Source organism: Poecilia reticulata, chromosome 11 (genome assembly GCF_904066995.2).
Source record: "Poecilia reticulata chromosome 11, P_reticulata-male-v2, whole genome shotgun sequence".
Taxonomy (NCBI): domain Eukaryota; kingdom Metazoa; phylum Chordata; class Actinopteri; order Cyprinodontiformes; family Poeciliidae; genus Poecilia; species Poecilia reticulata.
Window position 1 is genome coordinate 787,229 of NC_088840.1, and position 21,791 is coordinate 809,019.

A 21,791-nucleotide genomic window follows, 5' to 3' on the forward strand; every position below is an offset into this window, starting at 1 on the left:
GTGTATGTGGCAAAAAATATGTCAAGAGAAAAAGATTGTCGTTTGTGTGTGGAATAAGTTTGGACACTTATAGCTAAAGTTAGGTATAAGGATGTACAGTGTTAAACTGTGGTTTAGACCCTCCCTATAATTTGCAGACAATGATGAATTCAGGTCTTGTATTTATCCATGCGGTTCTTTCTGCATGGAGTTTGCATGTTCTCCTCTTACATGTGTGGGTTCTCTTCGGGTACCCCAGCTTCCTCTCACAGTTCGCAAACAGGACCAGAATGCTGGAATAGAAAACTCTTTATTGAATTCATGTGTACCAGTAGCAAGCTAAAGGTAAGTTGAAGTGTGCCAATTCAAACTAAGGCTAGAAAGTTATCATTTTGGGCTGCTATCACCTTGCTGGTGACATTGGCTACTGCAAACAGATCTGCATCTGTGGAGCTCCATAACAAAACATCAACAAGCTAAGCCTATATCTCAAGCTCCTGAAGGAATGTTTGTGTCTTGCTCTTGGCATGTCTCTGCCTGCCTTCAAGGCACTGACACACCCTTCAGCTGCCTGAGAGCTTAAAGGAGCATTCCTCATATCTCCCATCATTTCAATAAGGTTATTAGATACAGAATTTGTAAAAGTGATTTCATTTATGCTGCGGCAGTTATCTAATTGAAGTTGTCAGATGGCATATGAAAATATTCAAACAGCTTGCCTCTACCCTAATGACGCCAGTACTGTCTCTCTGTTGAGCAGAGCCCAGCCTGGCCTGGCAGCCCTGCTTGGACCTCAGAGTGATGATGTTTACAGCCTGACTACCACAGATGGCACAAAGAAGCACCTGGATTCAGCCACTGAGGCCCATGCAACTTCAGAGGAGACCAAAATGTTGGACAATAAACAGAGCTCACCTGAAGGCAACCGCAAACCTCTGGAGAAAGATAATACCTACCTGCCCATGACCAGTCAGCCAGACTGGTCACGGGCAGTGGGAGGAAACTACTCCACTGCGCAGTGGGTCAAGCAGAATCAGGTTTACAGAAGCACCCGCCCTTGGTGATCAGGAGCATCTAACATGGATGACCAAGATAAACACAGTAGCCACACATGGATTAGCCGGACTGAGATATTAAATCAAGCAGAATGTTCCAAACCAATGTTTCTGAGTTTGTTGTTGACTGTGGAGTGCAGTTCTGAATCTGTGATAACTGAAAAGTCACATTTCCATGATACTGTACTGTAACAGTTTTACTTTACATTCAGTTTCAGTGAAGCCAAAATACTTGAGTCATTTGTTGTTATTGGAATGCCACAGTTTCCAGTAACCTGACATCGAGAGGAAAAATCCACTAAATCCACTGGTCAGTCTGGTGCCACGTTAGGGCTCCATGGTAGCACACTTAGTAGCCCTGTTGTTTAGCAGCAAGAAAGTCCTCAGTTCAAATCCCTGCGGTTCTTTCTGCATGGACTTTGCATGTTCTCCTCTTACATGTGTGAGTTCTCTCCGGGTACCCCAGCTTCCTCTCACAGTTCGCAAACAGGACCAGAATGCTGGAATAGAAAACTCTTTATTGAATTCGTGTGTACCAGCAGCAAGCTAAAGGTAAGTAGAAGTGTGCCAATTCAAACTAAGGCTAGAAAGTTATAATTTTTTCTTATTAATTTATGAATTACACGAACTGCTGCTTCTAAATTCTCCTTAATTGTGAATTTGTGCGTGTATGATTATATGCCTGTGATGTGGTCAGAGTAGCACCAGTCTGTCAGATTGCCCAGGGCAGCTGTGGCTACTATGTAGCTAACCATCATCAGTGTGTGAATGTGTGTATTAATTGGTGAATGACTGACTCCAGTGTGAAGTCCTTTGGAATTATCAGACTTTACCATTTACCTCGCCTAATGCCCAGTGACCCATAGGTGTAAATCCCGGGGGGAGGGGGTCCTGACCATAGACATCAATACGTAGACCCCTCATGGAGCGCTGAGTCGAACGTAAAAGCGTCCGCCATCATCTATGTGGCAGCAGGGCGATCGGAGCTCCTTAAGTTCTGTGCTATGTGGACTTATTTCAACCGTTTTACGAAACAAACTGGAATCATTAGGATTACCTTCCCCAGGTAAGGATGAAAGATCAGAATTACTTGACTTTGCAGCCAGAAATTCGCTTCTAAACAACCGGAAAATATTTCCTATGAGGTAGGATCTACGCCCTTGCCCTGACCTCTGGATGGTACCTCATCAGCTACTGTTAAAGTAAACAGCTTTCTCCAATGCTTTGGAGTCAATGAGTCAGGTATAGTTGGCAAGTCATTAATGGGGTTATTAGTGTGGATTTGTTTCCCAGTTCTTTACGTTATTCAAAACCACAATATTTGCATTGTTAGGTTTATTCAGTTGGTGGATTATTTGTAAATAACTAACAAAAAGTTGTCATGTTGATACAAGTGGTAACCATCTTACCATCTTAACAAAATCTGCTGAAGGATAAAAAATTAACCCTTTAACTGCACTGTTCCAGTAAAGATTGAGGAAGAGTCTGATGATGATAATGAACCAAGCCAAACCTGTATCTATCGGCAACACGTCATCATGACAACCATCCTTTGTGTTCTGGGTGAACTCACCCTGTAACTTGACTTTCTGAGTATGAGGAACTGCTGCTTATCTCCTGTCAACATCTGGGTGTTTATACTTGCAGCACTCTGCTGATGCATTTCTTTATGTTGACTCATTCTGCTGGGGTTGTTGAACTTCTGACCTGTCCAAACAAATTTTTTTTAAAATAAAAGCCACTACGATGCACATTAGCATACGTCATTCAACTGTATTGTCTGCCTGATATGAACAGAAAAGTCAATATAACACTGACACTGATTTCCTCCAGGGGTTTAAAGGAGATGAAGCGTGTAACACTGAGATACAGAGTAATGCTTATAGATGGGAACAGAAACTACATGAAGAAAACAATGTAAATGTAAAAATCTAAACGTTAGCTGAGATCAGAGACTGATATGAAAATTAAAAGTGCATGCCACGCAAACAGGACTGAATTACTTTGTTTTCAGAAATTAATGAGCTTCTTCAGCAATTTCTTGCTTATTAATATTTCCTCTTTTGTATCAGTGGTGCTCATTGTACTTGTCCACCTTTTAGGGTTACGTGTTTTTATTTTAGACTGAGCTAATTTGAAGTCTGAGTGGAAACATTCAGGTTTCTCAAGTTTCCTATTTGAGCAGCGCTGACAGAACTTTAACCTTTTCAACAGCTCATTCCTGCTTGGCTTGTTTTTTTTCTTTCCAGTAAGCAGAGAACAAAACCCAGGCAGTGCTCAATGATCCATGGAGCTGTTCAGAGAAGACTTAATGTTTAGAAACAACTGCAGAACATTCAGTTCATGTTCAACTGATGGCAGGAAAATAACCTGGTGGATATTTATTCCAAAATCCTTGAAAAATGAGCAATTTGGTTCTTCAGTCAAGAAACTGCAGTAAGATTAAGTGTATATACTAGTACATACTTTATAGAATTTATACATTTTGACTAAAATGTCTGTTTTTATAATCTAACCACTTTTTCACCGATACAGTAACACTGCTGGTTCATTTTGTTTCAGCACATAACACTCACAAATGACACATAGCCTTGATTCAACTCTAAAGATGACCTACAAATTTATACCGACAGCCAGTGACAGCTGGGTTTAGTCTTTTTGACCTGTGCCCATCTTTTCATGGGATATCATTATGTGAAGGTTATTTATGAGACCTAAATGGGATCAAATTAAAATTGAAAAGCTAAAAGACTAAAAATTTTAACTTTTTGTTTTGTTTCTTTGCCAATGCATTAATTGTAAGGTAATTTATAAAACTGCATGATCTCTGCATGTTGTCTCATGGCTTAGATCATAAACTCAGATCTCTGTCATAAGCCAAACCTCTCACACCCACTAAAAACATTTAGTTTTATTGAATGATCATTCAGTTTTAATGGAAGTCCAGTACATCCATCTGTGATGGTGACAACAGTGGTTAGTCAACATGGACAGTTACAGTATATTACAGTTATCTGAGGACTTGATAAAGGTGAGGCTCTGCTTTAGCCGCGTTGTTGAATGGATCCCAGCTACTTGCAATTTTCTTAGAGTTGGGCAAACCAGGTTTTGCTAATAATTCCTTATTGATCCATCTCAGGCTCAGACAAAAAAGGGATTTCCCCCCTCACCACCCGAGTGCAAAATATTTAGTGTCCGAGACTCAGAAGCAGTGGAGATCACAGAGCCTCTCAGAACGTCAGGTTTGTGAGGCTTCTATTCAGCATCCTTTAGCAGAGATTGGTAGATGCTTGACTCCAGGAAACGTGGGTAACAATCTGTGTCCAGCAAAGAGTAGACGCGTTTCTGTGCTGGGAGCAGAGAGCTGCGAGAAGGAGCCTGCAGCAGCTGGAGAGTCAAATCTCGAGTTTTACTATCCAGGTTTACCTGCAAGAGAACAAACAGTAAATTCATGATCCTTGGTTTAAATGGCAGCTTCACCTTCTAACAAATTCCTTCATTGGTTTAGAACAGTGTTTCTCAACCTTTTTTGGGCTAGCGCCCCCCTAGCTAAAATCCAGGTCCCTCACCGCCCCCCACCAAAGAATTTGTAGGCTACTTTGCACTGACCATTATTTTATAATTAATATTACTATCACTATTGTAGATGTTTTGATTTTTATGCTTGTTTCTGTATTTATCATAAAAAATTATTTCCCAGAGAACAAAAAAGTCATGGGAATAGAAATTATTTTCACAGGTGTCTACAAAAAATGCAATGGACATTCGAGTTAAAATCGGTAGGCCTTGCAGCAGCCAATCAGTGGAAAAAATATATTCTTATTTTGTGCCATTTTCTAGTTGTTAAATCTTCCACAAAATGACCAGATAAAAGATGTTCAACATGCCAGTTTAAACTTTGAACTATTTGCAAAACGACTGAGCTCTGCAACATTAAAACATGGATAGAACTGTAACTACATTAATCATAACTCTTCTTCTCTTCAGTGTTTGTCAGTTTCTGGTGGTGCAGCTCTGTGCTGCCTTCAGGAGAATGGGACATCAGAGTATCATCCATAAAACTTCACCCACATGGCATTTATTGCGCAAACCAGAGCTTTCAGTGGAAAAAAAAAAGTTCCAAGTCCTTTTAATGCCATACAAATATGAGACAGAAACATGGATTATATCTTTATATAGACCTGTCTATTGATTTATAGATTAATAGTTTTACTGGACAGAAATTACAAAGAACAAATCTGGTTCTTAACCAAATCCTAATGAGTCAAATTGAAAGTGTCATGGAGTCATCAGCCTCATGAAATGTCATGAGGCTGATGACTCCATGACACTTTCAACTTTCAACACTGACATGAAAAATATTGAAGAAATAAATATATCAAATCTAATTAAAAACATAAGTGATAAGTTATTTACTGTTATGGTCTGTAAGATATATTTATTCTCAGTTCCAGATGTGGGCTCAACAAACAGTTCCAGATGTGGGCTCAACAAACCCATGGCACTTCCAACAATATTTTACCTTTTATGTGGAAATAGTGTCTGTTTATTCTTGCCATACTGTCGTCTGTGTTAATTATTGCTCGAAAGGTCTTGCCATACCAGTTTATTCCTCTGTATTTACTTTAGTTTCTTAGTTTATTCTTGCATTTTGTTCTTCATTCATTTCCATTTAGTTTCATTTGATTAGTATTATCCTCTCTTGGTTTATTGCTATGTCCACTTTAGTTTCTTTCCTGTTGCTACATTTGTTTTATCGTTTATTGACGCTCACCATCAGTAATCTCATCACCTGCTGCGCTGCCTAACAGAATCCGACTGTTCAACGTCGGATTCTGTTTTTATGCCATAATTCACATCTAGTTCGTCGCTCCCTTTTATGTCCCGCTTCTCCTGTTTCAGAGTTTTGCGCAATATGAACGTCTTTTTTTTTTTAAGCCCCTAAGGTGCAGGACGGTCGGGAAGCGTATCGATGGGGAAAAGCAGACTGACATAAAGCTTTTAAAAACAACGGAATCAATTTCTGCATTCTGATTATTGAAATTTAAAAGTGCTGTGTTGTTCCATCACCCCCGTTTCATACCGGACGCTTACAGTGTTAACGCTATAAAATGAACGTTCTCTATCGTGGTATCACCCATGGAGGGATTTCTTTATTTAAATGGGTTCATTTTTCAGAGGGACACACAGTGAGGGTGTTGTGATTTTAGCTACCAGTAGCAGGAGAACGGAGCTGCGCCAAGAAGCTAGCAGAAGCTAACAAATACCGAATAGAAGAAGAGCTGCCCCCCTTTTGTAAAAATGTCCGCCAGCGCCACCTCTGAACGCCCCCTGGGGGGCGGTACCGCCCACCTTGAGAACCGCTAGTTTAGAAGAACAACTGAGTCCATAAGAAAACATGTTCTTAAATTCCACTCTTTGGCCATAAAGAAGCTTTACATTGTCGTAACAGCTGCAGCTTCCTCTGAAGGTAGTGTGAAGGCAGTGTGGTACCTCTCGAGGGGAGCCAGGTTGGATGTAGGTGGCACAGATGTGTTTAGCTCTTCTCTGCAAACTGAAGTTGTTGGATGAATGTCTGTATTGTTCACAGGCCAGGTAGAACTGAAGATTCTCCTCACTGAATTCAGAACGCAGGAATGCTCCAAACACTGAAACACCAACTAGCAGCGGGAGAAGAAACATAAATGTATGAGGGGCCGTTAAGGACAAAATTGATGTTTTGCCTCTCACACACTACGAAAGACTCGCGCATACACACTACTAAAATATCACACACGCCCACAAATTTTCTCCCACACGCATACACAAAATCCCAAAATTGCACACACACCACTAACATGTCGCACACGTACACACATTTTATCTTTCTCGCACACATACACTATCAACATCTCGCACACGCACACACAAAATATTACAATTGCGCACATACACTACTAAAAGGTCACACACGCAAACAATTTTTGTTGTCTTAGTCACTAGACTAAGATTGCACATATAAACTAATAAAATATAGACTCATTATTTTGTATGTGAGAGACTCAGTTTTGTATGTGTGAGAGGTGTCACGGAAGAGGCGGGGCATAATTTGGAGATCAGATCGCGCATGCGTTATACCACAGTGAAGTTACCTTCAAGTTGGATATTGGAGCTCCACGGTGCAAGCGGCGTTTAGCTCAAGGCTAATCCGATTTATGAACGCTAATTTCGGCCAGCCATTCTCTATCGCTCCCTCCTCAAGGACTCGTCGGTTCACTTAGGGCTCTACTCCGGCTTTAGAGCCGTTTAGGGGCTTTAGAGCTGGAGTGAGCGGCCTAAGAACCGTGTGCGACATGTTAGTGGTGTGTATGTGCAATTTTGGGATTTTGTGTATGCGTGTGAGACATTTTAGTAGTGTTTATCCGCAATTTGAGTATTTGAGTGTGCGTGAGTCTTCCGTAGTGTGAGAGAGACGAAACATAGATTTTGTCCTAAACGGCCCCTCATATAAGTGGGCGTCAGGTCATGTAACCTCCAGTAGAAAAATCTACTAGAGATAAACCAAGTCAACTGAAGAAAACCCAGACTTTCTGAGAGGAGAGATCTTAATTGAGCAGAATAATGCAGGAAGATGATGGGCGGACTACAACTATGTTGACATGGTGTTGGGCTTATAAATTGTAAAAAAAAAAAAAAAAAAAGTTGTTTATGATTGTAATGTAGCAAAATGTGACAAAGATCAAAGGGAATAGGGCGTAGACTGACCAAAGTGGCTGAAGAGTCTAGGCTGAACTTTTTAGCATAGTAACTTATTTACATATCTGTGATGGAACAAAATGATTTTATTTTATAAATCAAGGTTGACCCAAACCTAAAGTTTAACTGCAATTCAAAGCATTATCTCAGACAAATCTGCTCTGATTCACTGACCTGTTTTCATCCAAGCACAACAGATATTGCTTTAATGGACTTTTCCCACACATATGGGTAATACTAAAACATGAAAAATCAAGTTATAGAATATTCTTTATATACAAAAGAAAAGCATAGATAACAGCAAAGTAAGATTGGGATGTTTTCCCCTTTAATCACAATGATCAGAAGGTTTTCCACAGAGGTGAGAGACTTCCACAGAAGTGCAAAAGTTTTGAGGTAGCTCAAAACTTTTCTTTTGAGTTACCAAGCAAAACTTTTCCATTCCCTTGCAATAAGCAAATATTGCTCAAGGCTAATGTATCATTTTAATGCAAAACTTTTAAGGGAATTTTTTGCTTAAAACACAAAAAATTGTGTTTTAAGCAATACATTTAACCAAACCTGTGTTTTGATTTAAATGACGATGCTAATGTTTAAAAAAGTACAAACAAAATTAAGATAACACATATATTCAATAAAAATGAAGATGTGACAGACGTGGTGACAGTTTTACGGAGCCCTTTAGGGGGCATGGGGGGAAAACTTTTCTTTTGGGTTACCTAGCAAAACTTTTGCATTCCCTTGCAATAAGCAAATATTGCTTACTGCAGTATTGCTGGTCTAGTTTGTCACAAATGTCAATTTAAAATGTCAAATATATACACATATAAAGAGCCTAATTGAAAACGTGTTTATTTACGTTTTCAATGAGGTGCAAAAAACTGATTGAAAATCAATTTATTCACTGCATGTTTGTGTAAGGTTGAGATGGAACTGCACATGAAAACAGCCATTCAGACTACCAACACAAAAAAGACACAATCAAAATGCTAGAGATTTTTTGGTATTATCATTTTTGTGATTACTTTAGTTCATATTCAGTCTAATGTTAATTAGTAGTTAATCAACGTTCAGTCTAATGTGAGTCAGTGAATGACGTGCTATGCGAATACTTTTTGATTGCTGTGTAGAATATCTGTGTTCCTGTGAACTGATTGTTCCCTCCGAAGTTCGCCCTCAAGGGAAAGAGCCTGTTTTATTGTTCATCTTTTCTGACTTTGTTTTCCCAAATAAAAGGCCTGCTCAAGCAGAGTGAGGCAGAACGCTCTGTGAACGACTCGGAGGAGCAGTTTGCTGAGCCTTCTCCTTTTGCAAAAGCTTGGTCATAAAATTCCTATACGTTGTCTGTGGTTCTTTTAATGAAGGTTCGAAGGGAAAAAATACCTATCACAAAACTATCAGTTGACTAAGGTAAGGCAAAAGGGAAAAAAAATTGTCCATGTCCCTAAGGGGTTCCATAAATTCCAACAATCACCTTTAAACTCGCTTGTGCATTATTTTTGTTATGCTAAACAACCTGTTTGTGTAATTTACCATAGCAACAGAAACATGTATACTGAACTCTGAAAAAAATGATCAGAGTTCAGCATCTGCCTAATTAATCCATAACTACTTAGACAGAATGCACCTTTTAGCAAAAACTAACTAAAAAATACAATATTAGTGAACATGGAGCAATTACACTTTCAGTCAGATGCTAAGAGTGTGAGAGAGCCAAGCTTTGTAACCAAACTACAAAGCAAGTTTTCAGTCACTTGTTCCTGACTTCTGGCTCTTATGGTGATGAACACAAAGTGGTCAGAGCAGTAATCAGAAGCTTTCCTTCATCTTTTCCCTCACTAAGCTCACTCCACATAAGGAAAGTGGTTGTGCGATACAGGCTCTTTGTTTTCTACAGGGCAGTCTGGGTTGGTTGTTCTAAACCATGTGGCAGTTTGAACTGCTTCTCTTTTGACTGGCAGGTATCCTCACCAATGTGTGCTGTCAGTGTGTGACACATAAAGACACAGTGGTGTGTCCACCATCTGTGTAGTTTACAGAACACATGCAATTCTAACTTTTTCTCACAGTGTGTTATTTTAGTTCTGACCCATTCGCTCCAGCAACTCTGCAGTGCTGCCACCTTACTCTGGAACAAACTGACCCAGGTAAACATCCAGTGGCAGCTTTATCCATCAAGAGTGAAGCAGCCAAATGACCAGTGGTCTCTGTACATCCTCTGCACCAGCAGAAAAGGAAATAGCAGCTTAAAACCAGAGAATGTTAAAGAGGTGGACACAGACTGAAGTTGACAAGTCAGAGCTAGAAGCAACTTTGGAGAGGGATGCATTAATTTATGAGTGCTAGATCACCTGCTACTGATTAACCCTAATTAAGACAATAAAATATTGTAATGGCTTGTATTTTTCTGATATTTATTAGAAAGAATCCAACGGTATCAGCTATTGAGTTTTCTAGATTATTCTGTATCAATTTGGAAATGTTAGGATCACTAAAACCTCAGTAGAAGGTTTTAGTGATACATATTCATCCTGGAAGCTTCAGGCTGCACATTACCTTCCATGGTTGGTTTGTCTGAAATCTAAACTATTGTGCTGAACAGAGCGTCTGAGTCCTAGACTAGAACCACACAGCTCCTCTGATTCCTTGTAAAACAACCGGCTGTGGCCACCTCTGTCTGGTTTGGCCTTTTCCTGCAAGATGTTCTTGTTTATCATGCAGCTCTTAATTTAAGGGAAGCAACAACTTTATCATTCAAAAGATTTCACAGGCTTTCAGAATTAAACTAGTTTTGCAAGTCTGCCTAGATCCTCATCGCCTGCTAGAGCCAATAATGTGTTTGGGACTTACTTTGACTAGACAGCAGGGTGTTCAAAGACTCGGTCCAACTTTTCAGCATATTGTGACTGACCCCCCCCTTGCTCTGATGGCCCACCTGACTCCACTGGCGCATGAAATGCATACGAGACCTCCTCTCTGTCGCACTGTGAGCCGAGGTAAGCAAGGGATTCAGACAGACAAGCATAGATCAAGCAAAAGACAAGAAGCAATACGAGAAATTGCTTCACAATAAAAATTACATTCAGATTACAGATGATGTTAATTATTAGCAGGCGAGAAGAAAAATGAAGCAAGATTCTCACCTGTTTTTCTCTTCTGTATTATACAAGTTTGAGTTTGATGAATGTGGACTCTGAAACAAAACCCATACAATTATTTGAAAATCTTTTGCCACATCCAAATAAAACTTTTACAAATTTTCACAGTGTAGTTTTTACATATGCAACAAAAATAGACAATAATATAGAAATAGCCTTTGCTGTTCTATGAAGGGGAAATACAACTGAAACAGCAACAACTGATATAAAGGTTCACACAAAAAAATTCTTAAAGTATATAAAAAAATTTTTTTTAAAAACATGATTAACAAAAACATCAATAATGGTAATAAAAATAATATACTGTACAAGACAACAACAAAAAAAGTGCAGTTATTAGAAATAAAAACTCGCAACTGAGTCGGATCACTTTTCCAATAATGTACCTAGTGTGTGTTGAAAATTGAAAAAGACAAACTATTTACAACACAATTTTTCACAAAAACCAATGTGCATTAAGAGTAGAGTAAGAACAGAGTAGATGTTTGTGAAAATGCCAGCATGTATGCAGACACATTGATTTTTCTCACTTAAGGGGTTTTAAATCAGTCCACTGATCAAGATAAATTCAGTTCATGACTCAGTGAGTATGCAGATTTGTGTATCTGCACTTGTCGGACAGCTAACATACCGATTGATCCAAGAGTGAATATTTTTAAATTGTGTAGCAAATGTGGGTATGTGGACACTCAATGTATCATTTTAATGTAACACTTTTAAGGGAATGTGAAAGTCTATATGGTCACTGGTAACATAAATCTTTGCCCTAAGATTTATTATAGGCCCATCACAATAACACATTTTGCTAGATGATAAATTGTCCCAGACGTTATCGCCATAAACGATAATATTGTTTTGAAACAATTTTCAAGGAATATAATGCTATTGCCTTATATTATAATGCCATTTTGTCAATGGCATTTTGGCAAGAAGACTTTCTCAAAGATCAATAAACTTTAAATTCTAATGAACATTTAACACTGGAACTGGAAGACATTTAAATATCCAAAATAAACCAAACAACAGAAACAACTAATGAATTATGGACACAAGACTGTCCTTGTGAAAAAGCCCAGTTGACACCAAAGTACCAGTACCACTTTTGTCATCCAGTTTTTGGTAGAAAGAGAAAAAAGGAGAAAAATAATAAATCAAGCAAATGTTAATTACTAAGCTCTTTTTAATTTAGCATGTGATTCATTGATTTATTTATTGTGATGGGCCTGTACAATGGCCCATCTCAATAAATAAATTAACTCTTCAAAATCAATAAACCATCATGAGACCCCAGTCTCTGCCTGCCAACCAGCCCACAGAGAGCACAGCTAGGCCACAATCGGGTCATTAACTGACCAATGATCTGAAATACATCAGCAAATCTAGAACTAAATGTCTACAAAAGAAAATAATCAAAGTGCATCCCAGTTAAAGTCCAGACCTTAACCAGATGAAGGTAACAAAGATTGGACTTTCAAAGAACTGAAACACATGCACATGATGAAAAGTGAGCCAAAATTCCTTCACAACATAATGAGATTAATAGATCAGATAGGAAACCACTAAAAATAATTCGTCACTAATGAACAACAGAGTCGCTTAGTTCTCATAGAGTAATTATAGTGTTGCTCTTCTGAACACAAAGCTCATAAAACAGAAGCCATGTTTTTATTTCAGTGAGTCCAACACACTGACCTAATCTGTACGGCTTTGCTGTTGCAGTGTTGTCCAACAGTTTGATACATTTCCAGTTAAGACTTATAGAAAAATTATTTATTTTTTAGTTTTAGTAAAAAAAAATGTATTCTGAATTTGTCACGTTCCTCTGTGCATTTACATCTTAATGCTGAAAGTCACTTATTTAGTCATCTCTCATGAAGTTTGTGGTTTTCTTTTGTAAAACTGTTTATTTTAGAGGAAACATCTGTGATAATTAGTTTTTCCTCTCCTCTGTTCTGTGTGCTTGGTTAAAACAATTTTGATTACCCCCCGTTTGGTAAATGGTCTGTACATGTATAGCACTTTAACTAGTCTGAATGGTTAATGGACTAAACTTAGATGGTGCTTTTCTAGTAAGTCTGACCAATCAAGGCTCTTTACACTCGAGCTACCCATTCACATTCACAAACACACACATTTACACAGTGATATGATCGCTAAGCAATTTGGAGTTACTTGCCTTGACATGTGACAGGAGAAACCTGTCGCATTGATTAGAAGATGACCACAGTACCCACTGAGCTACAGTGGAAGTCACAGCACAATCATCATGCACTCACTGACACATCATCATTCATATCAGAATAAAGCCTTTTTATGGCCATAGTTAGAGGCTAGTTTTTAAAATTGAGTTCTAATAAAACCTAAACATAAAACTACAAGGCAGTGCCACTAGTTTGCATCAGAATGAAATGGTAGCTCTTACTAGGCCTGGCACATTAAATAATCAATTAATCGCATAATAAATTAAAACAATAATTTCTTTCATGATTTATTGTTTCTCTTTCCTGTCTCTCTATCGACCTAGTTTTAATTATCGGCTTTATCGTCTCTTCCTGCCTTTTTTTCCCCTTTCTGTTGATGACACTGAATGAAAAGGCTCACCTCCGGTGCTCTCTACTGACCCTCCCTTCCTATTTTCTTAGTGTAATGTCCAGCTTACACTACACAAGTTGTCGGCCCATTTTCAAAACCTGACAGACCACACCTTAGCCGACAGAAATCCTAGGTATAACGGTTCGATCGGGTTCGATCGTGCTGTGTGGTGTCCAGTCACCTGGGCACAAAATAATGCCTGATTTTAAAATAAAGTAATTTTAAAATCAGGCATTAATCAATGCTTTACTAGAATCTACCTGCAATGTATGTGGCTAGAGTCGTAAATAGTCCTGTAACCTATTTATGCCACGTTAACGAAGAACAGCTGAAAACTTACCGGGTATCAACGGCGGTAGCAATTTGGCTCCAACTCCTCTCCTTGTCATTTCTATATTCTTTGCACGAAATGTTGAATAAATATTAATGTTGTTTCCACATATCATCTCCAATGTCCGCTGGACTTCATGTTGTGCCGTGTCAGCTGTTTGGGATTCCCTTCGTTATTTCCCCTCAGAAAGCACAGAGGAGAATCCGCGCTTTCTGATTGGCTACCTGTCACATTCAGCGTTAAGCTCCCAGTCGGGAAAAACCCCTGATTTAGATCAGAGCGGCCACGACGATCTAAATCACACTACAGGATGATCGGTTACGAAATCACCAGCGACAATCTTAGATGGGCCAACGATGTAAGATTATCGTAAGGGGAAAATTGGGGCAAAAAAATTGTGTAGTATGAACTGTTGCATTAGGTAGTCGGATGTGCCCGTCTTCTCTATTTAAATCTAGTGATTACTGAAGGGCAATATAGTATACAGACTTCATAATCTGCACTCTTTTGGTTGAATGCAGTATTTATTTCCACTTTGGCTTTATGTTGTTTACTTTTTATTCAAGTACGTTTTTTGTTAATGGAGACTGAGAATCCATTAACACTGGAACCGATTTAGTTTATCAGTTCCAGTGTTATGTGTTCTTTTGAAAATAAAGTGTATCCATCTATGGCAGGAAATTGCATGCATTATTAGTCATTTCCATTAAATCAGTGTCAAAAAGTCTTGAAACAATATTATCGTTTATCACAATAATTTTTTAGACAATCGTCCAGCAAAATTTGTTATCGTGACAGGCCTAACTTCAACATGGTCTCAAACCAACAATATTATCGTTTATCGCAATAACTTCTGGGACAGTTTACCCTCCATCAAAATGTGTTATCACGACAAGCCTAGCTCTTACAAAGTGATAGGAGATGTTAGTGAGTGGAAATGTAGTAAACAACTTACCTTATCAAAGAGACTCTTGATATGTAGCTTAGCAGCTGAGAGTCTGGCCCTGTGATGGTGTTTTTCCTGGGACTTTGACGAGAATTGGTTGGAGGAGACTGATAGAGATGTTTCATGCTGGCCTTCTCTTTCCCCACCATCTATGACGTCCTCTGCCACCGCAGTCAGCTGACTGTCACTGTAAGCCCTGCAGCTTTCATTGATCGCACACACTTTGAGGTGGTCCATCTCTTGCTTCCCGAACACACTCAGGTTCTCGACGCTGACGCTCTGCTCTCTGATCAGTTCCTTCCTCCTGACCTCGCTGGGTGTCTGAGTCGGCTCCTGAATGCTGGGAATCAAGCCAGCTGACCCTGTGTCTAGTTCAGAATTTTTCAAATGAGGTGTGCATGTGACCGATGTTCTCTTGCTTCCATATTCTGACTTCTTCTGCGATAGTTTATCCCATTGTAAGGTATCAAGATCCAGAAGCGATCCTTCAGAGCTGAATCTACGCATGTTTCTCTTTATGACAGGAAACCTAAAACCGTCAGACAGAAGTGCTGCAAAAAGGCAAAAGGCATAAATGAAACATAAAATGAGACACCTGCTGATATTGCTGAAAACAAATGATCATTGAAACTTGTCAAAACATATAATTAGTTAATTTAAATTGGTTCTTTAGTGCTCCCCTTTTCTCATGGTCATGAACATACAGCATAATATTGAACCATAGTAAAAACTAATTACTGGGGTTAATGAGGTGAAAAAGCAATAGAGCAAAGAGAATTTTCATAAATCCTTTAGAACTACACGTACATAAAAAATATTGTGAAAGAAATCAATATTTTTAGCACCATTTAAAAAAGTTAAATTCATATCACACAGATTCCTTTCACATACAATGAAATATTTCATGCTTTTAATTTTGTAAATTTTTGATTATCCTTTACAGATGATAAAGCTCCAAAATTCTGCATCTTGGACAAATACAATATTGTGCACATTTATAGAAAGTTGAGTGAAAGGAAAATATACAGTAGGAAGAGGCGCACCAACAATGGGGCTTGCCACAACCTTGAGAGGATTGTCCAGCAAAATACTAAGTCTGGATTCAGAGCTTAGAGCCACTACGCACAGACAAGTTCTTCACATGGGCCGCTGCATTGATGCAGCAAGTCATGCAAAAGGAGCCCCAGCTAAGCAACAAGTCCATAGATATAAATGTTTTCAGAAGCATATTTATTTTTTATAATATTCAGTTTTTATTGATCTTATGTAAAATTCAAATTTTATAAGGGTTTTCCTTATCAGTAAGCTAAATTACGAGAAACAGAAGCTTGAAATATTTCACTGTGTGGTTTAGAATGATCACACACAATAAAATATTTCAGGCTTCTCATGTGTTGTATAGAAATATAACATGCAAGTTTCACCTTCTGACATCATGACAAAAAATATTGAATTGTTTTACATAATGTAATTTAGATGTATCTGTAGAACCAGCCACCAACAAGTGAGGTGTATGTGATTTAATTTCAAAGTAGCAAAGTTCCTGTTATTTAGCTGGTAAAACACAGATGTCAAGTGAACCCATGGAAAAGTTAAACAGCAGATCAGCTTAGAACTTAATGCGTAAGGTCCGAATTGTGATAAAAATATAAATTTTTATCATTTCCCCTTGTGTTTCCAGTGAGTGAGCGCAGCAGCAGCATACACCTGGCCTCTGGGTCAACATGCCAGCTTCCATAGAAGTTCAGAGGTTCTGGTGCAGAGTCTCACAGAGTACTGTTAGTACTCCTAAAACTACACTAACATCCAGAGTATTTCTGCACACTGTTTCTCTGTGGGACTTCTTGAAATATTGCTGTAAGACATAATCATATAATACTACACTCCTTTTTTAGAAGGTAACTAAGTTAGCTGCAGCTCCTGGACAGGAAGGCAGACACTGTTTACTTAATATAATAGGCTTAAAATTTGGAAAGTCTTCCTTTGTAAAGATACAGTTTAACACTGAAAATAAACTTAATCACTTAACCCAGGAGTCTGTCTTCACCTCTCCTGACTTTATCAAACCTCAAACCCAGTCTTAGTATCAAAGGCTTTTTCAGTCATCTTCACTGAAGTTGCAACCAATTAAACTTCTTTCTTCAGTTAATTTATACAGGTGCTGCATTGGGATACAGGGCTCTTCTGCATAGTTAATTCTCATTGAACGTTTTTTTCATAAAGGCAAATTATTCTTATTTACTAGCCTATTTTTCTCCTAATTAATCAAGTTGGGATTTTTTTATATATCTTGCAAAGCCAGGATATTCAGTAGTTTAATTGCAGTGGTGTTGCTACCTCTTTTAGTTTCCACTGACTAAATACTGAATATTTATATTTATTTTTTGCAATAATGAAAAATTACCGCCGTGCCGCATGAAATATCGTACAAACGCCGTCTATTGCCTTGCCGGATGGAAAATGATGCGGAGTCAGGGAATCAGAACATGGCAGCAACAAATAGAGGCTTGAATAGTCTTTATCATCATTAACTTACAGGGTTATTATTTTTACTTTACAAAAACATGTGTGAAACTTCCGACCAACGTAGTTATGAGGAAGGAAAAGCCTTTTGACCCTCAACTTATTAGGTCGCAGCTGATATTTAGAATCTCGTTCACTTTAACCAAAGTTTGCTGCTGTTCCTGGAACGCCTGAAAAAAAAAGCCACTTTCTGAAACAAAGCTTAAATTTAGTTAGTCAGCACAGCTCTGGACTTGAACCGTATACTCCCTCTTTCGGGTCTACGCATCGCAATCATTCACGAACCTCAGAGTTGATTTACCTTCTTGTGTAGCAGATTAGTAAACTTTCTTTACTGCGAGTTCCATGGACGTAAGGCTGCGAACAGGAACGAGGTTTGAAAATCTCTAAGGAATGAAGTCCTGCTGCTGCCTCCTCTTCCTTCAGAAACCTTTTCCTTTCCTCGCTGACGGCAGGACAGCAGGTTCTCTAAATGTTCCTTGTGAGACTAAATGCTCCTCCTTCCCTCGTCAAGCCTGCTGCCACCACACCTTCACCTCTGTCTCAACTTGTCAGTTGTCTCTCTCACATTCACACACGACTAAAAATATACTGTTAGATAAAGTGTATGCAGGTCGTAACTGGCCATGCTGACAGAAACGCACTCAGGCACAATTTAGACTTCTGCTGACGTCATATGGGTAGAGAGGAAAGTGAGTTCTGTCAGATCAGCATACGCTTAACACGAACTGACGGGTATATGTTACGACCAGTGGCCTTTTCTATGCGTTTTTTTTTTTGTTTTTTTTTTTGTTTTTTTGTCTGCAATGGCTAATCAGACTGACTTCACTTGGAAGTGGGTGCAGCCCTGTTGTTCTGTGCCACACCCTGAGGCCTACCGTGATTGGGTCATCAATTGCCGGCTCCACCAGTCACTGTTGAAGCCTCCTTTTTAAAACCAAGGACTTCCTGGGAGAAGGCGCGGCTAGTTTCTTGAGACAGCTTGCCACTTTGTAGGGTGTGTGTTGCTGTTATTAACAGTTTATATTTTGTGAGCTTTTCTGATTTGGGTTTTTTTGTACTGCTACTAGAGAGTTGTGGTCTATTTTGGCTTTAATTTTTCACTGCTTCAACAGTTTTGACCCTGTGGGGCAGGGGTACCCAAACTACGGCCCGCGGGCCGGATCCGGCCCGCCTCCACATTTGGTCCGCCCCCCTGAACAATACCAGAGAGCATTCAGATTTTTTTTTTCATATATTGTATTTTTCGGTTTATATGTGGATTTTTCTTCAACCACCAGGGGGCTCATGAGCAGGAAGTGTGTCCTGTAAACTGTGGGTGTTATTTTTTTTTTTGCATGACGCATTGCTGCCATCTGTTGGACTTTTGGGGAACTGCTCGACTTTTATGTTATGTACTGTTGTTTGCTAGCGGTAGAGCAGATGAACACACGTGTTTGATATGAACGCCGCATTCCAGGTCGAGTTCTTCGAAGCAATGCCTGTAAGTAGCAGCTTATACTTCAAAACGAGCCTTTATGTTAACATATGATAAAATAAGTAACTTGTTTATTGAATTAGTTTTGGAAATGCTACTCAAGATTTGTTGCTTGTTTTGTTTTGTTTTGTTTTGTTTTGTTTTGTTTGTTTGACCTGGACGTAAATTCCACCTTGGTTAAGTTTTTTTTTTTTTTTTTTTTTTTTTTACAGCTCTGTTTGTGGATTTTGTGTTTTATTTAGTACTTATTGGATGTAAGCTTTTACCTTTTTGATTATTAACTTTTTTTCCCTTTTTGTCAGAAACTCAAACAATAAACCTCTAAATTGTTCAAACTTAACATCTAGGTTCCTTTAATGTTACTTCCCTTTCCCCTGGCTGAGCCGGGTCGTAACAGTAGATCTATCAGACAAAGTATACGCTGTCATTACCATGTGACTTTATTTAATCAACAACATAGAATCATGACGTAGATTGTCATACACTTTGCTATTAACAGCTATATGACATCCTGACTTGGCGCTTAAGTAGGTTGAGTTTTACACGGGCGCAGAGGCGGATCTACTGGGGTGGCCGATCGATCGGCACACCTCTACTATTTATTGAATTCAGTCGCCAGCTGGCGTGGCGACTTATGAATTCAATAAATAGTAGAGGTCATAGTCGGCCGATTTCCGTGAAAAAGTGTATGATCGGTGATCGCCAATCACGGTCTCTTGTTGCCGATCACACAAATCGATCACCTGCATCTCATTTTGCAACCTACCTGTGCAACTGGTCTCCTCTTTCCTTCACACTGCGCAAACGCGCAGCAACAAATCCTAAGGGATGTGGAACTATAACCCGTGGCGGAATTTCTCTATTTAAATAGGTTCGTTTTTCAGAGGGATACAAAGTAAGGGTATCGTGATTTTAGAAATTACATGTTTATAAGAGAGATTTTCTGTTGTCCTTCCATGGAAGTGGGCAGCCTTCAAACGGAAATAAAACACTTTTTAATACAAGTTGTTGCTTCACATGATCTTAACATCTAGCTTAACAAATACCAGACAAAGACATATGTACAAAAATACCAGACAACCAGCTGGTGTAACAGGAGAACGGACTAGCCAAGAAGCTACAAACACTGAAGAGCTGCCTAAGCCAAGCAATGTTGCACAGTTTTACAAAGTCTAAACTGGCATAGTTGTGCATTTAGGGTGTAAGCTTCGACCAAACGCCCACGTTGAAACCGCTTTTATAGACGGAGAAAGTGCGCCCTCGCCTGTTGAGAAAGGTGTATTTAACATTAAAGTTACCTTCCCCCAATGGAATATCTATTAGTCAGTCCCAATAGCTGTTTCACTCATGGTTTAGCCGAAATGATTCCTGGGTAAAAATCAAAAGACAAACGCGGCACCCCACCCCTCAACAGTTTCAGTTTCTGCATAATTACTCTGCTCAGTCAGAAACAGCCACTCAGAACTAGCAGTAATCAGCTAGCCGCCATGATATCAGGAAGTTTTCATGCAGTAACTCAGGATTAATTATTTCAATGGATCCTGTATTTGCCTTTGAATGTTAAGTTTTATACTTGATTTTTTTTGGCAATGTTGAGAGGTTTTATTTTGACTCTTTGCATTATTTAGCCGCTTCAGAGCCTCCATATGTTTTCAGTCTGTTAAAGATGGTATTATCAATGGCAGTGATAATACTGCTATTGTACTGCTAATAGCAGTACAATTTGCACAATGCCCGTTTTGCTTTTTCTTGGAAAAAGTTATTAAAAACAAGTTTTTGTCTAAATTAAGGTGAATTTATGGTTCCTTTTTCCACGTGATGTAACCGGTAGTGCTTATGATTAAAAATAATAATAATTATGTGATCTGTATCGGTGATCGGAATCAGAATCGGAATCGGCAGGAAAAAACCTGATTGGCACATCTCTAATAAATAGTTATGGGAAATCGGACATTAAGCGCATGAATCTCCTTTTTCCGACAACATTGAATGCAACACAATGTAACCTGACACCTACTGCTGAGTAACGGGAAGTGCGACAGAAGGCCATAGCGCAAGCAACAAAACTCAGTAGGCTTTTCTCATGGTGGCATGCATTAACAATTCAATTTTTGCTTTTGTTTTTTTTTTAGTTTTTCTGCAGTTCCACATTAAAGTTTGATGCAGCTCTGTTTTCCTGAATGGACAATCTTCATCTCCACTGCAAGTGTAGCAAACAGGAAGCTCTTTTTTTGTAGATTACACCCCACTAAAAAGTTGCATTGGGCCCTTGTTTATATTTTTAATAGTGTAATTCTGTAAAGACAAAATATGTAAACTAGAGCTAGACCACCAGCTCTGATTTACATATCTTGCTAAATTGCGGGTTTGAATATTGCAATACTTTCCTATAACAAAATAGACCTGTAGAAAGAAGGCATAGGCATAGTGTTATGCTCTATATGGAGATGTTCGTTAGCTTTGATTGTATATGTCACATTTTTGTAATTTATCATTGTTTATTAAACTCTGAAAGCTGTGTGGCTTTGTTAATATTCTGTCCTAGAATTCGGTTAGATGTGCCCTTTTTTTGTTGTTGAGCACCTGAGTGGTCTCTGCACGGCCCTGATACCGGGGTTCAGCCCCACTATGAAGGCTAACTGAGATTCCGTAAATCTAAAAAAAATAATTATTCTCCAACATTGACTTAGATTATCTGACACAAGAGCCTACATTAGAAATGAAACAATGTAACATTCATTATGAAACTTATGTGTTATAACATTCACCAGAAAAGTTTCCACAGGTGCTAAAGACTATTATTTATATGTAATTCTTTCACTCTGTCAAAAGTAAGATACATCCCAAAACTTCCGTTTTTGTTTTGAAGGTTTCCTAAAGACACGATGTGAGGAAGAAGTGGGAGATATCTTTAAAGAGAGACGGATTCACTGCAGCACGGATGAATCTTGCATCGGATTTTGGACTCAATCTCAGCTGCTGAATCACTCTGAAG

At 38.8% G+C, this 21,791-nt stretch overlaps 2 protein-coding genes across 3 annotated transcripts in view; one reads left to right on the forward strand and one right to left on the reverse strand.

Moving 5' to 3' along the window:
* Window positions 1-9,103, forward strand: part of LOC145553820 (uncharacterized) — a 39,179-nt gene extending 30,076 nt beyond the window's left edge. The window contains exon 5 of the mRNA XM_081612825.1: window positions 740-9,103. Coding sequence (XP_081468951.1) covers window positions 740-1,043 — 304 coding nt within the window. The 3' untranslated portion in view covers window positions 1,044-9,103. The remainder of the gene's footprint in view (window positions 1-739) is intronic.
* Window positions 3,931-18,308, reverse strand: LOC103471915 (uncharacterized). 2 transcript variants are annotated; one of them, XM_081612146.1, is made up of 6 exons: window positions 18,198-18,308; window positions 14,806-15,347; window positions 10,913-10,962; window positions 10,620-10,753; window positions 6,528-6,694; window positions 3,931-4,460 (listed from the first exon to the last, which is right to left on the reverse strand). In XM_081612146.1, exons 2-6 carry the CDS (start codon window positions 15,301-15,303, stop codon window positions 4,290-4,292), a joined length of 1,020 nt encoding a protein of 339 aa, XP_081468272.1. In that variant the 5' UTR covers window positions 15,304-15,347; window positions 18,198-18,308; the 3' UTR covers window positions 3,931-4,289. The 2 variants fall into 2 exon arrangements, with proteins under 2 accessions (XP_081468272.1, XP_008419409.1); XM_008421187.3 differs by lacking the exon at window positions 18,198-18,308 and adding an exon at window positions 17,621-17,970.
* Between the last annotated feature and the right edge of the window lie 3,483 nt (window positions 18,309-21,791).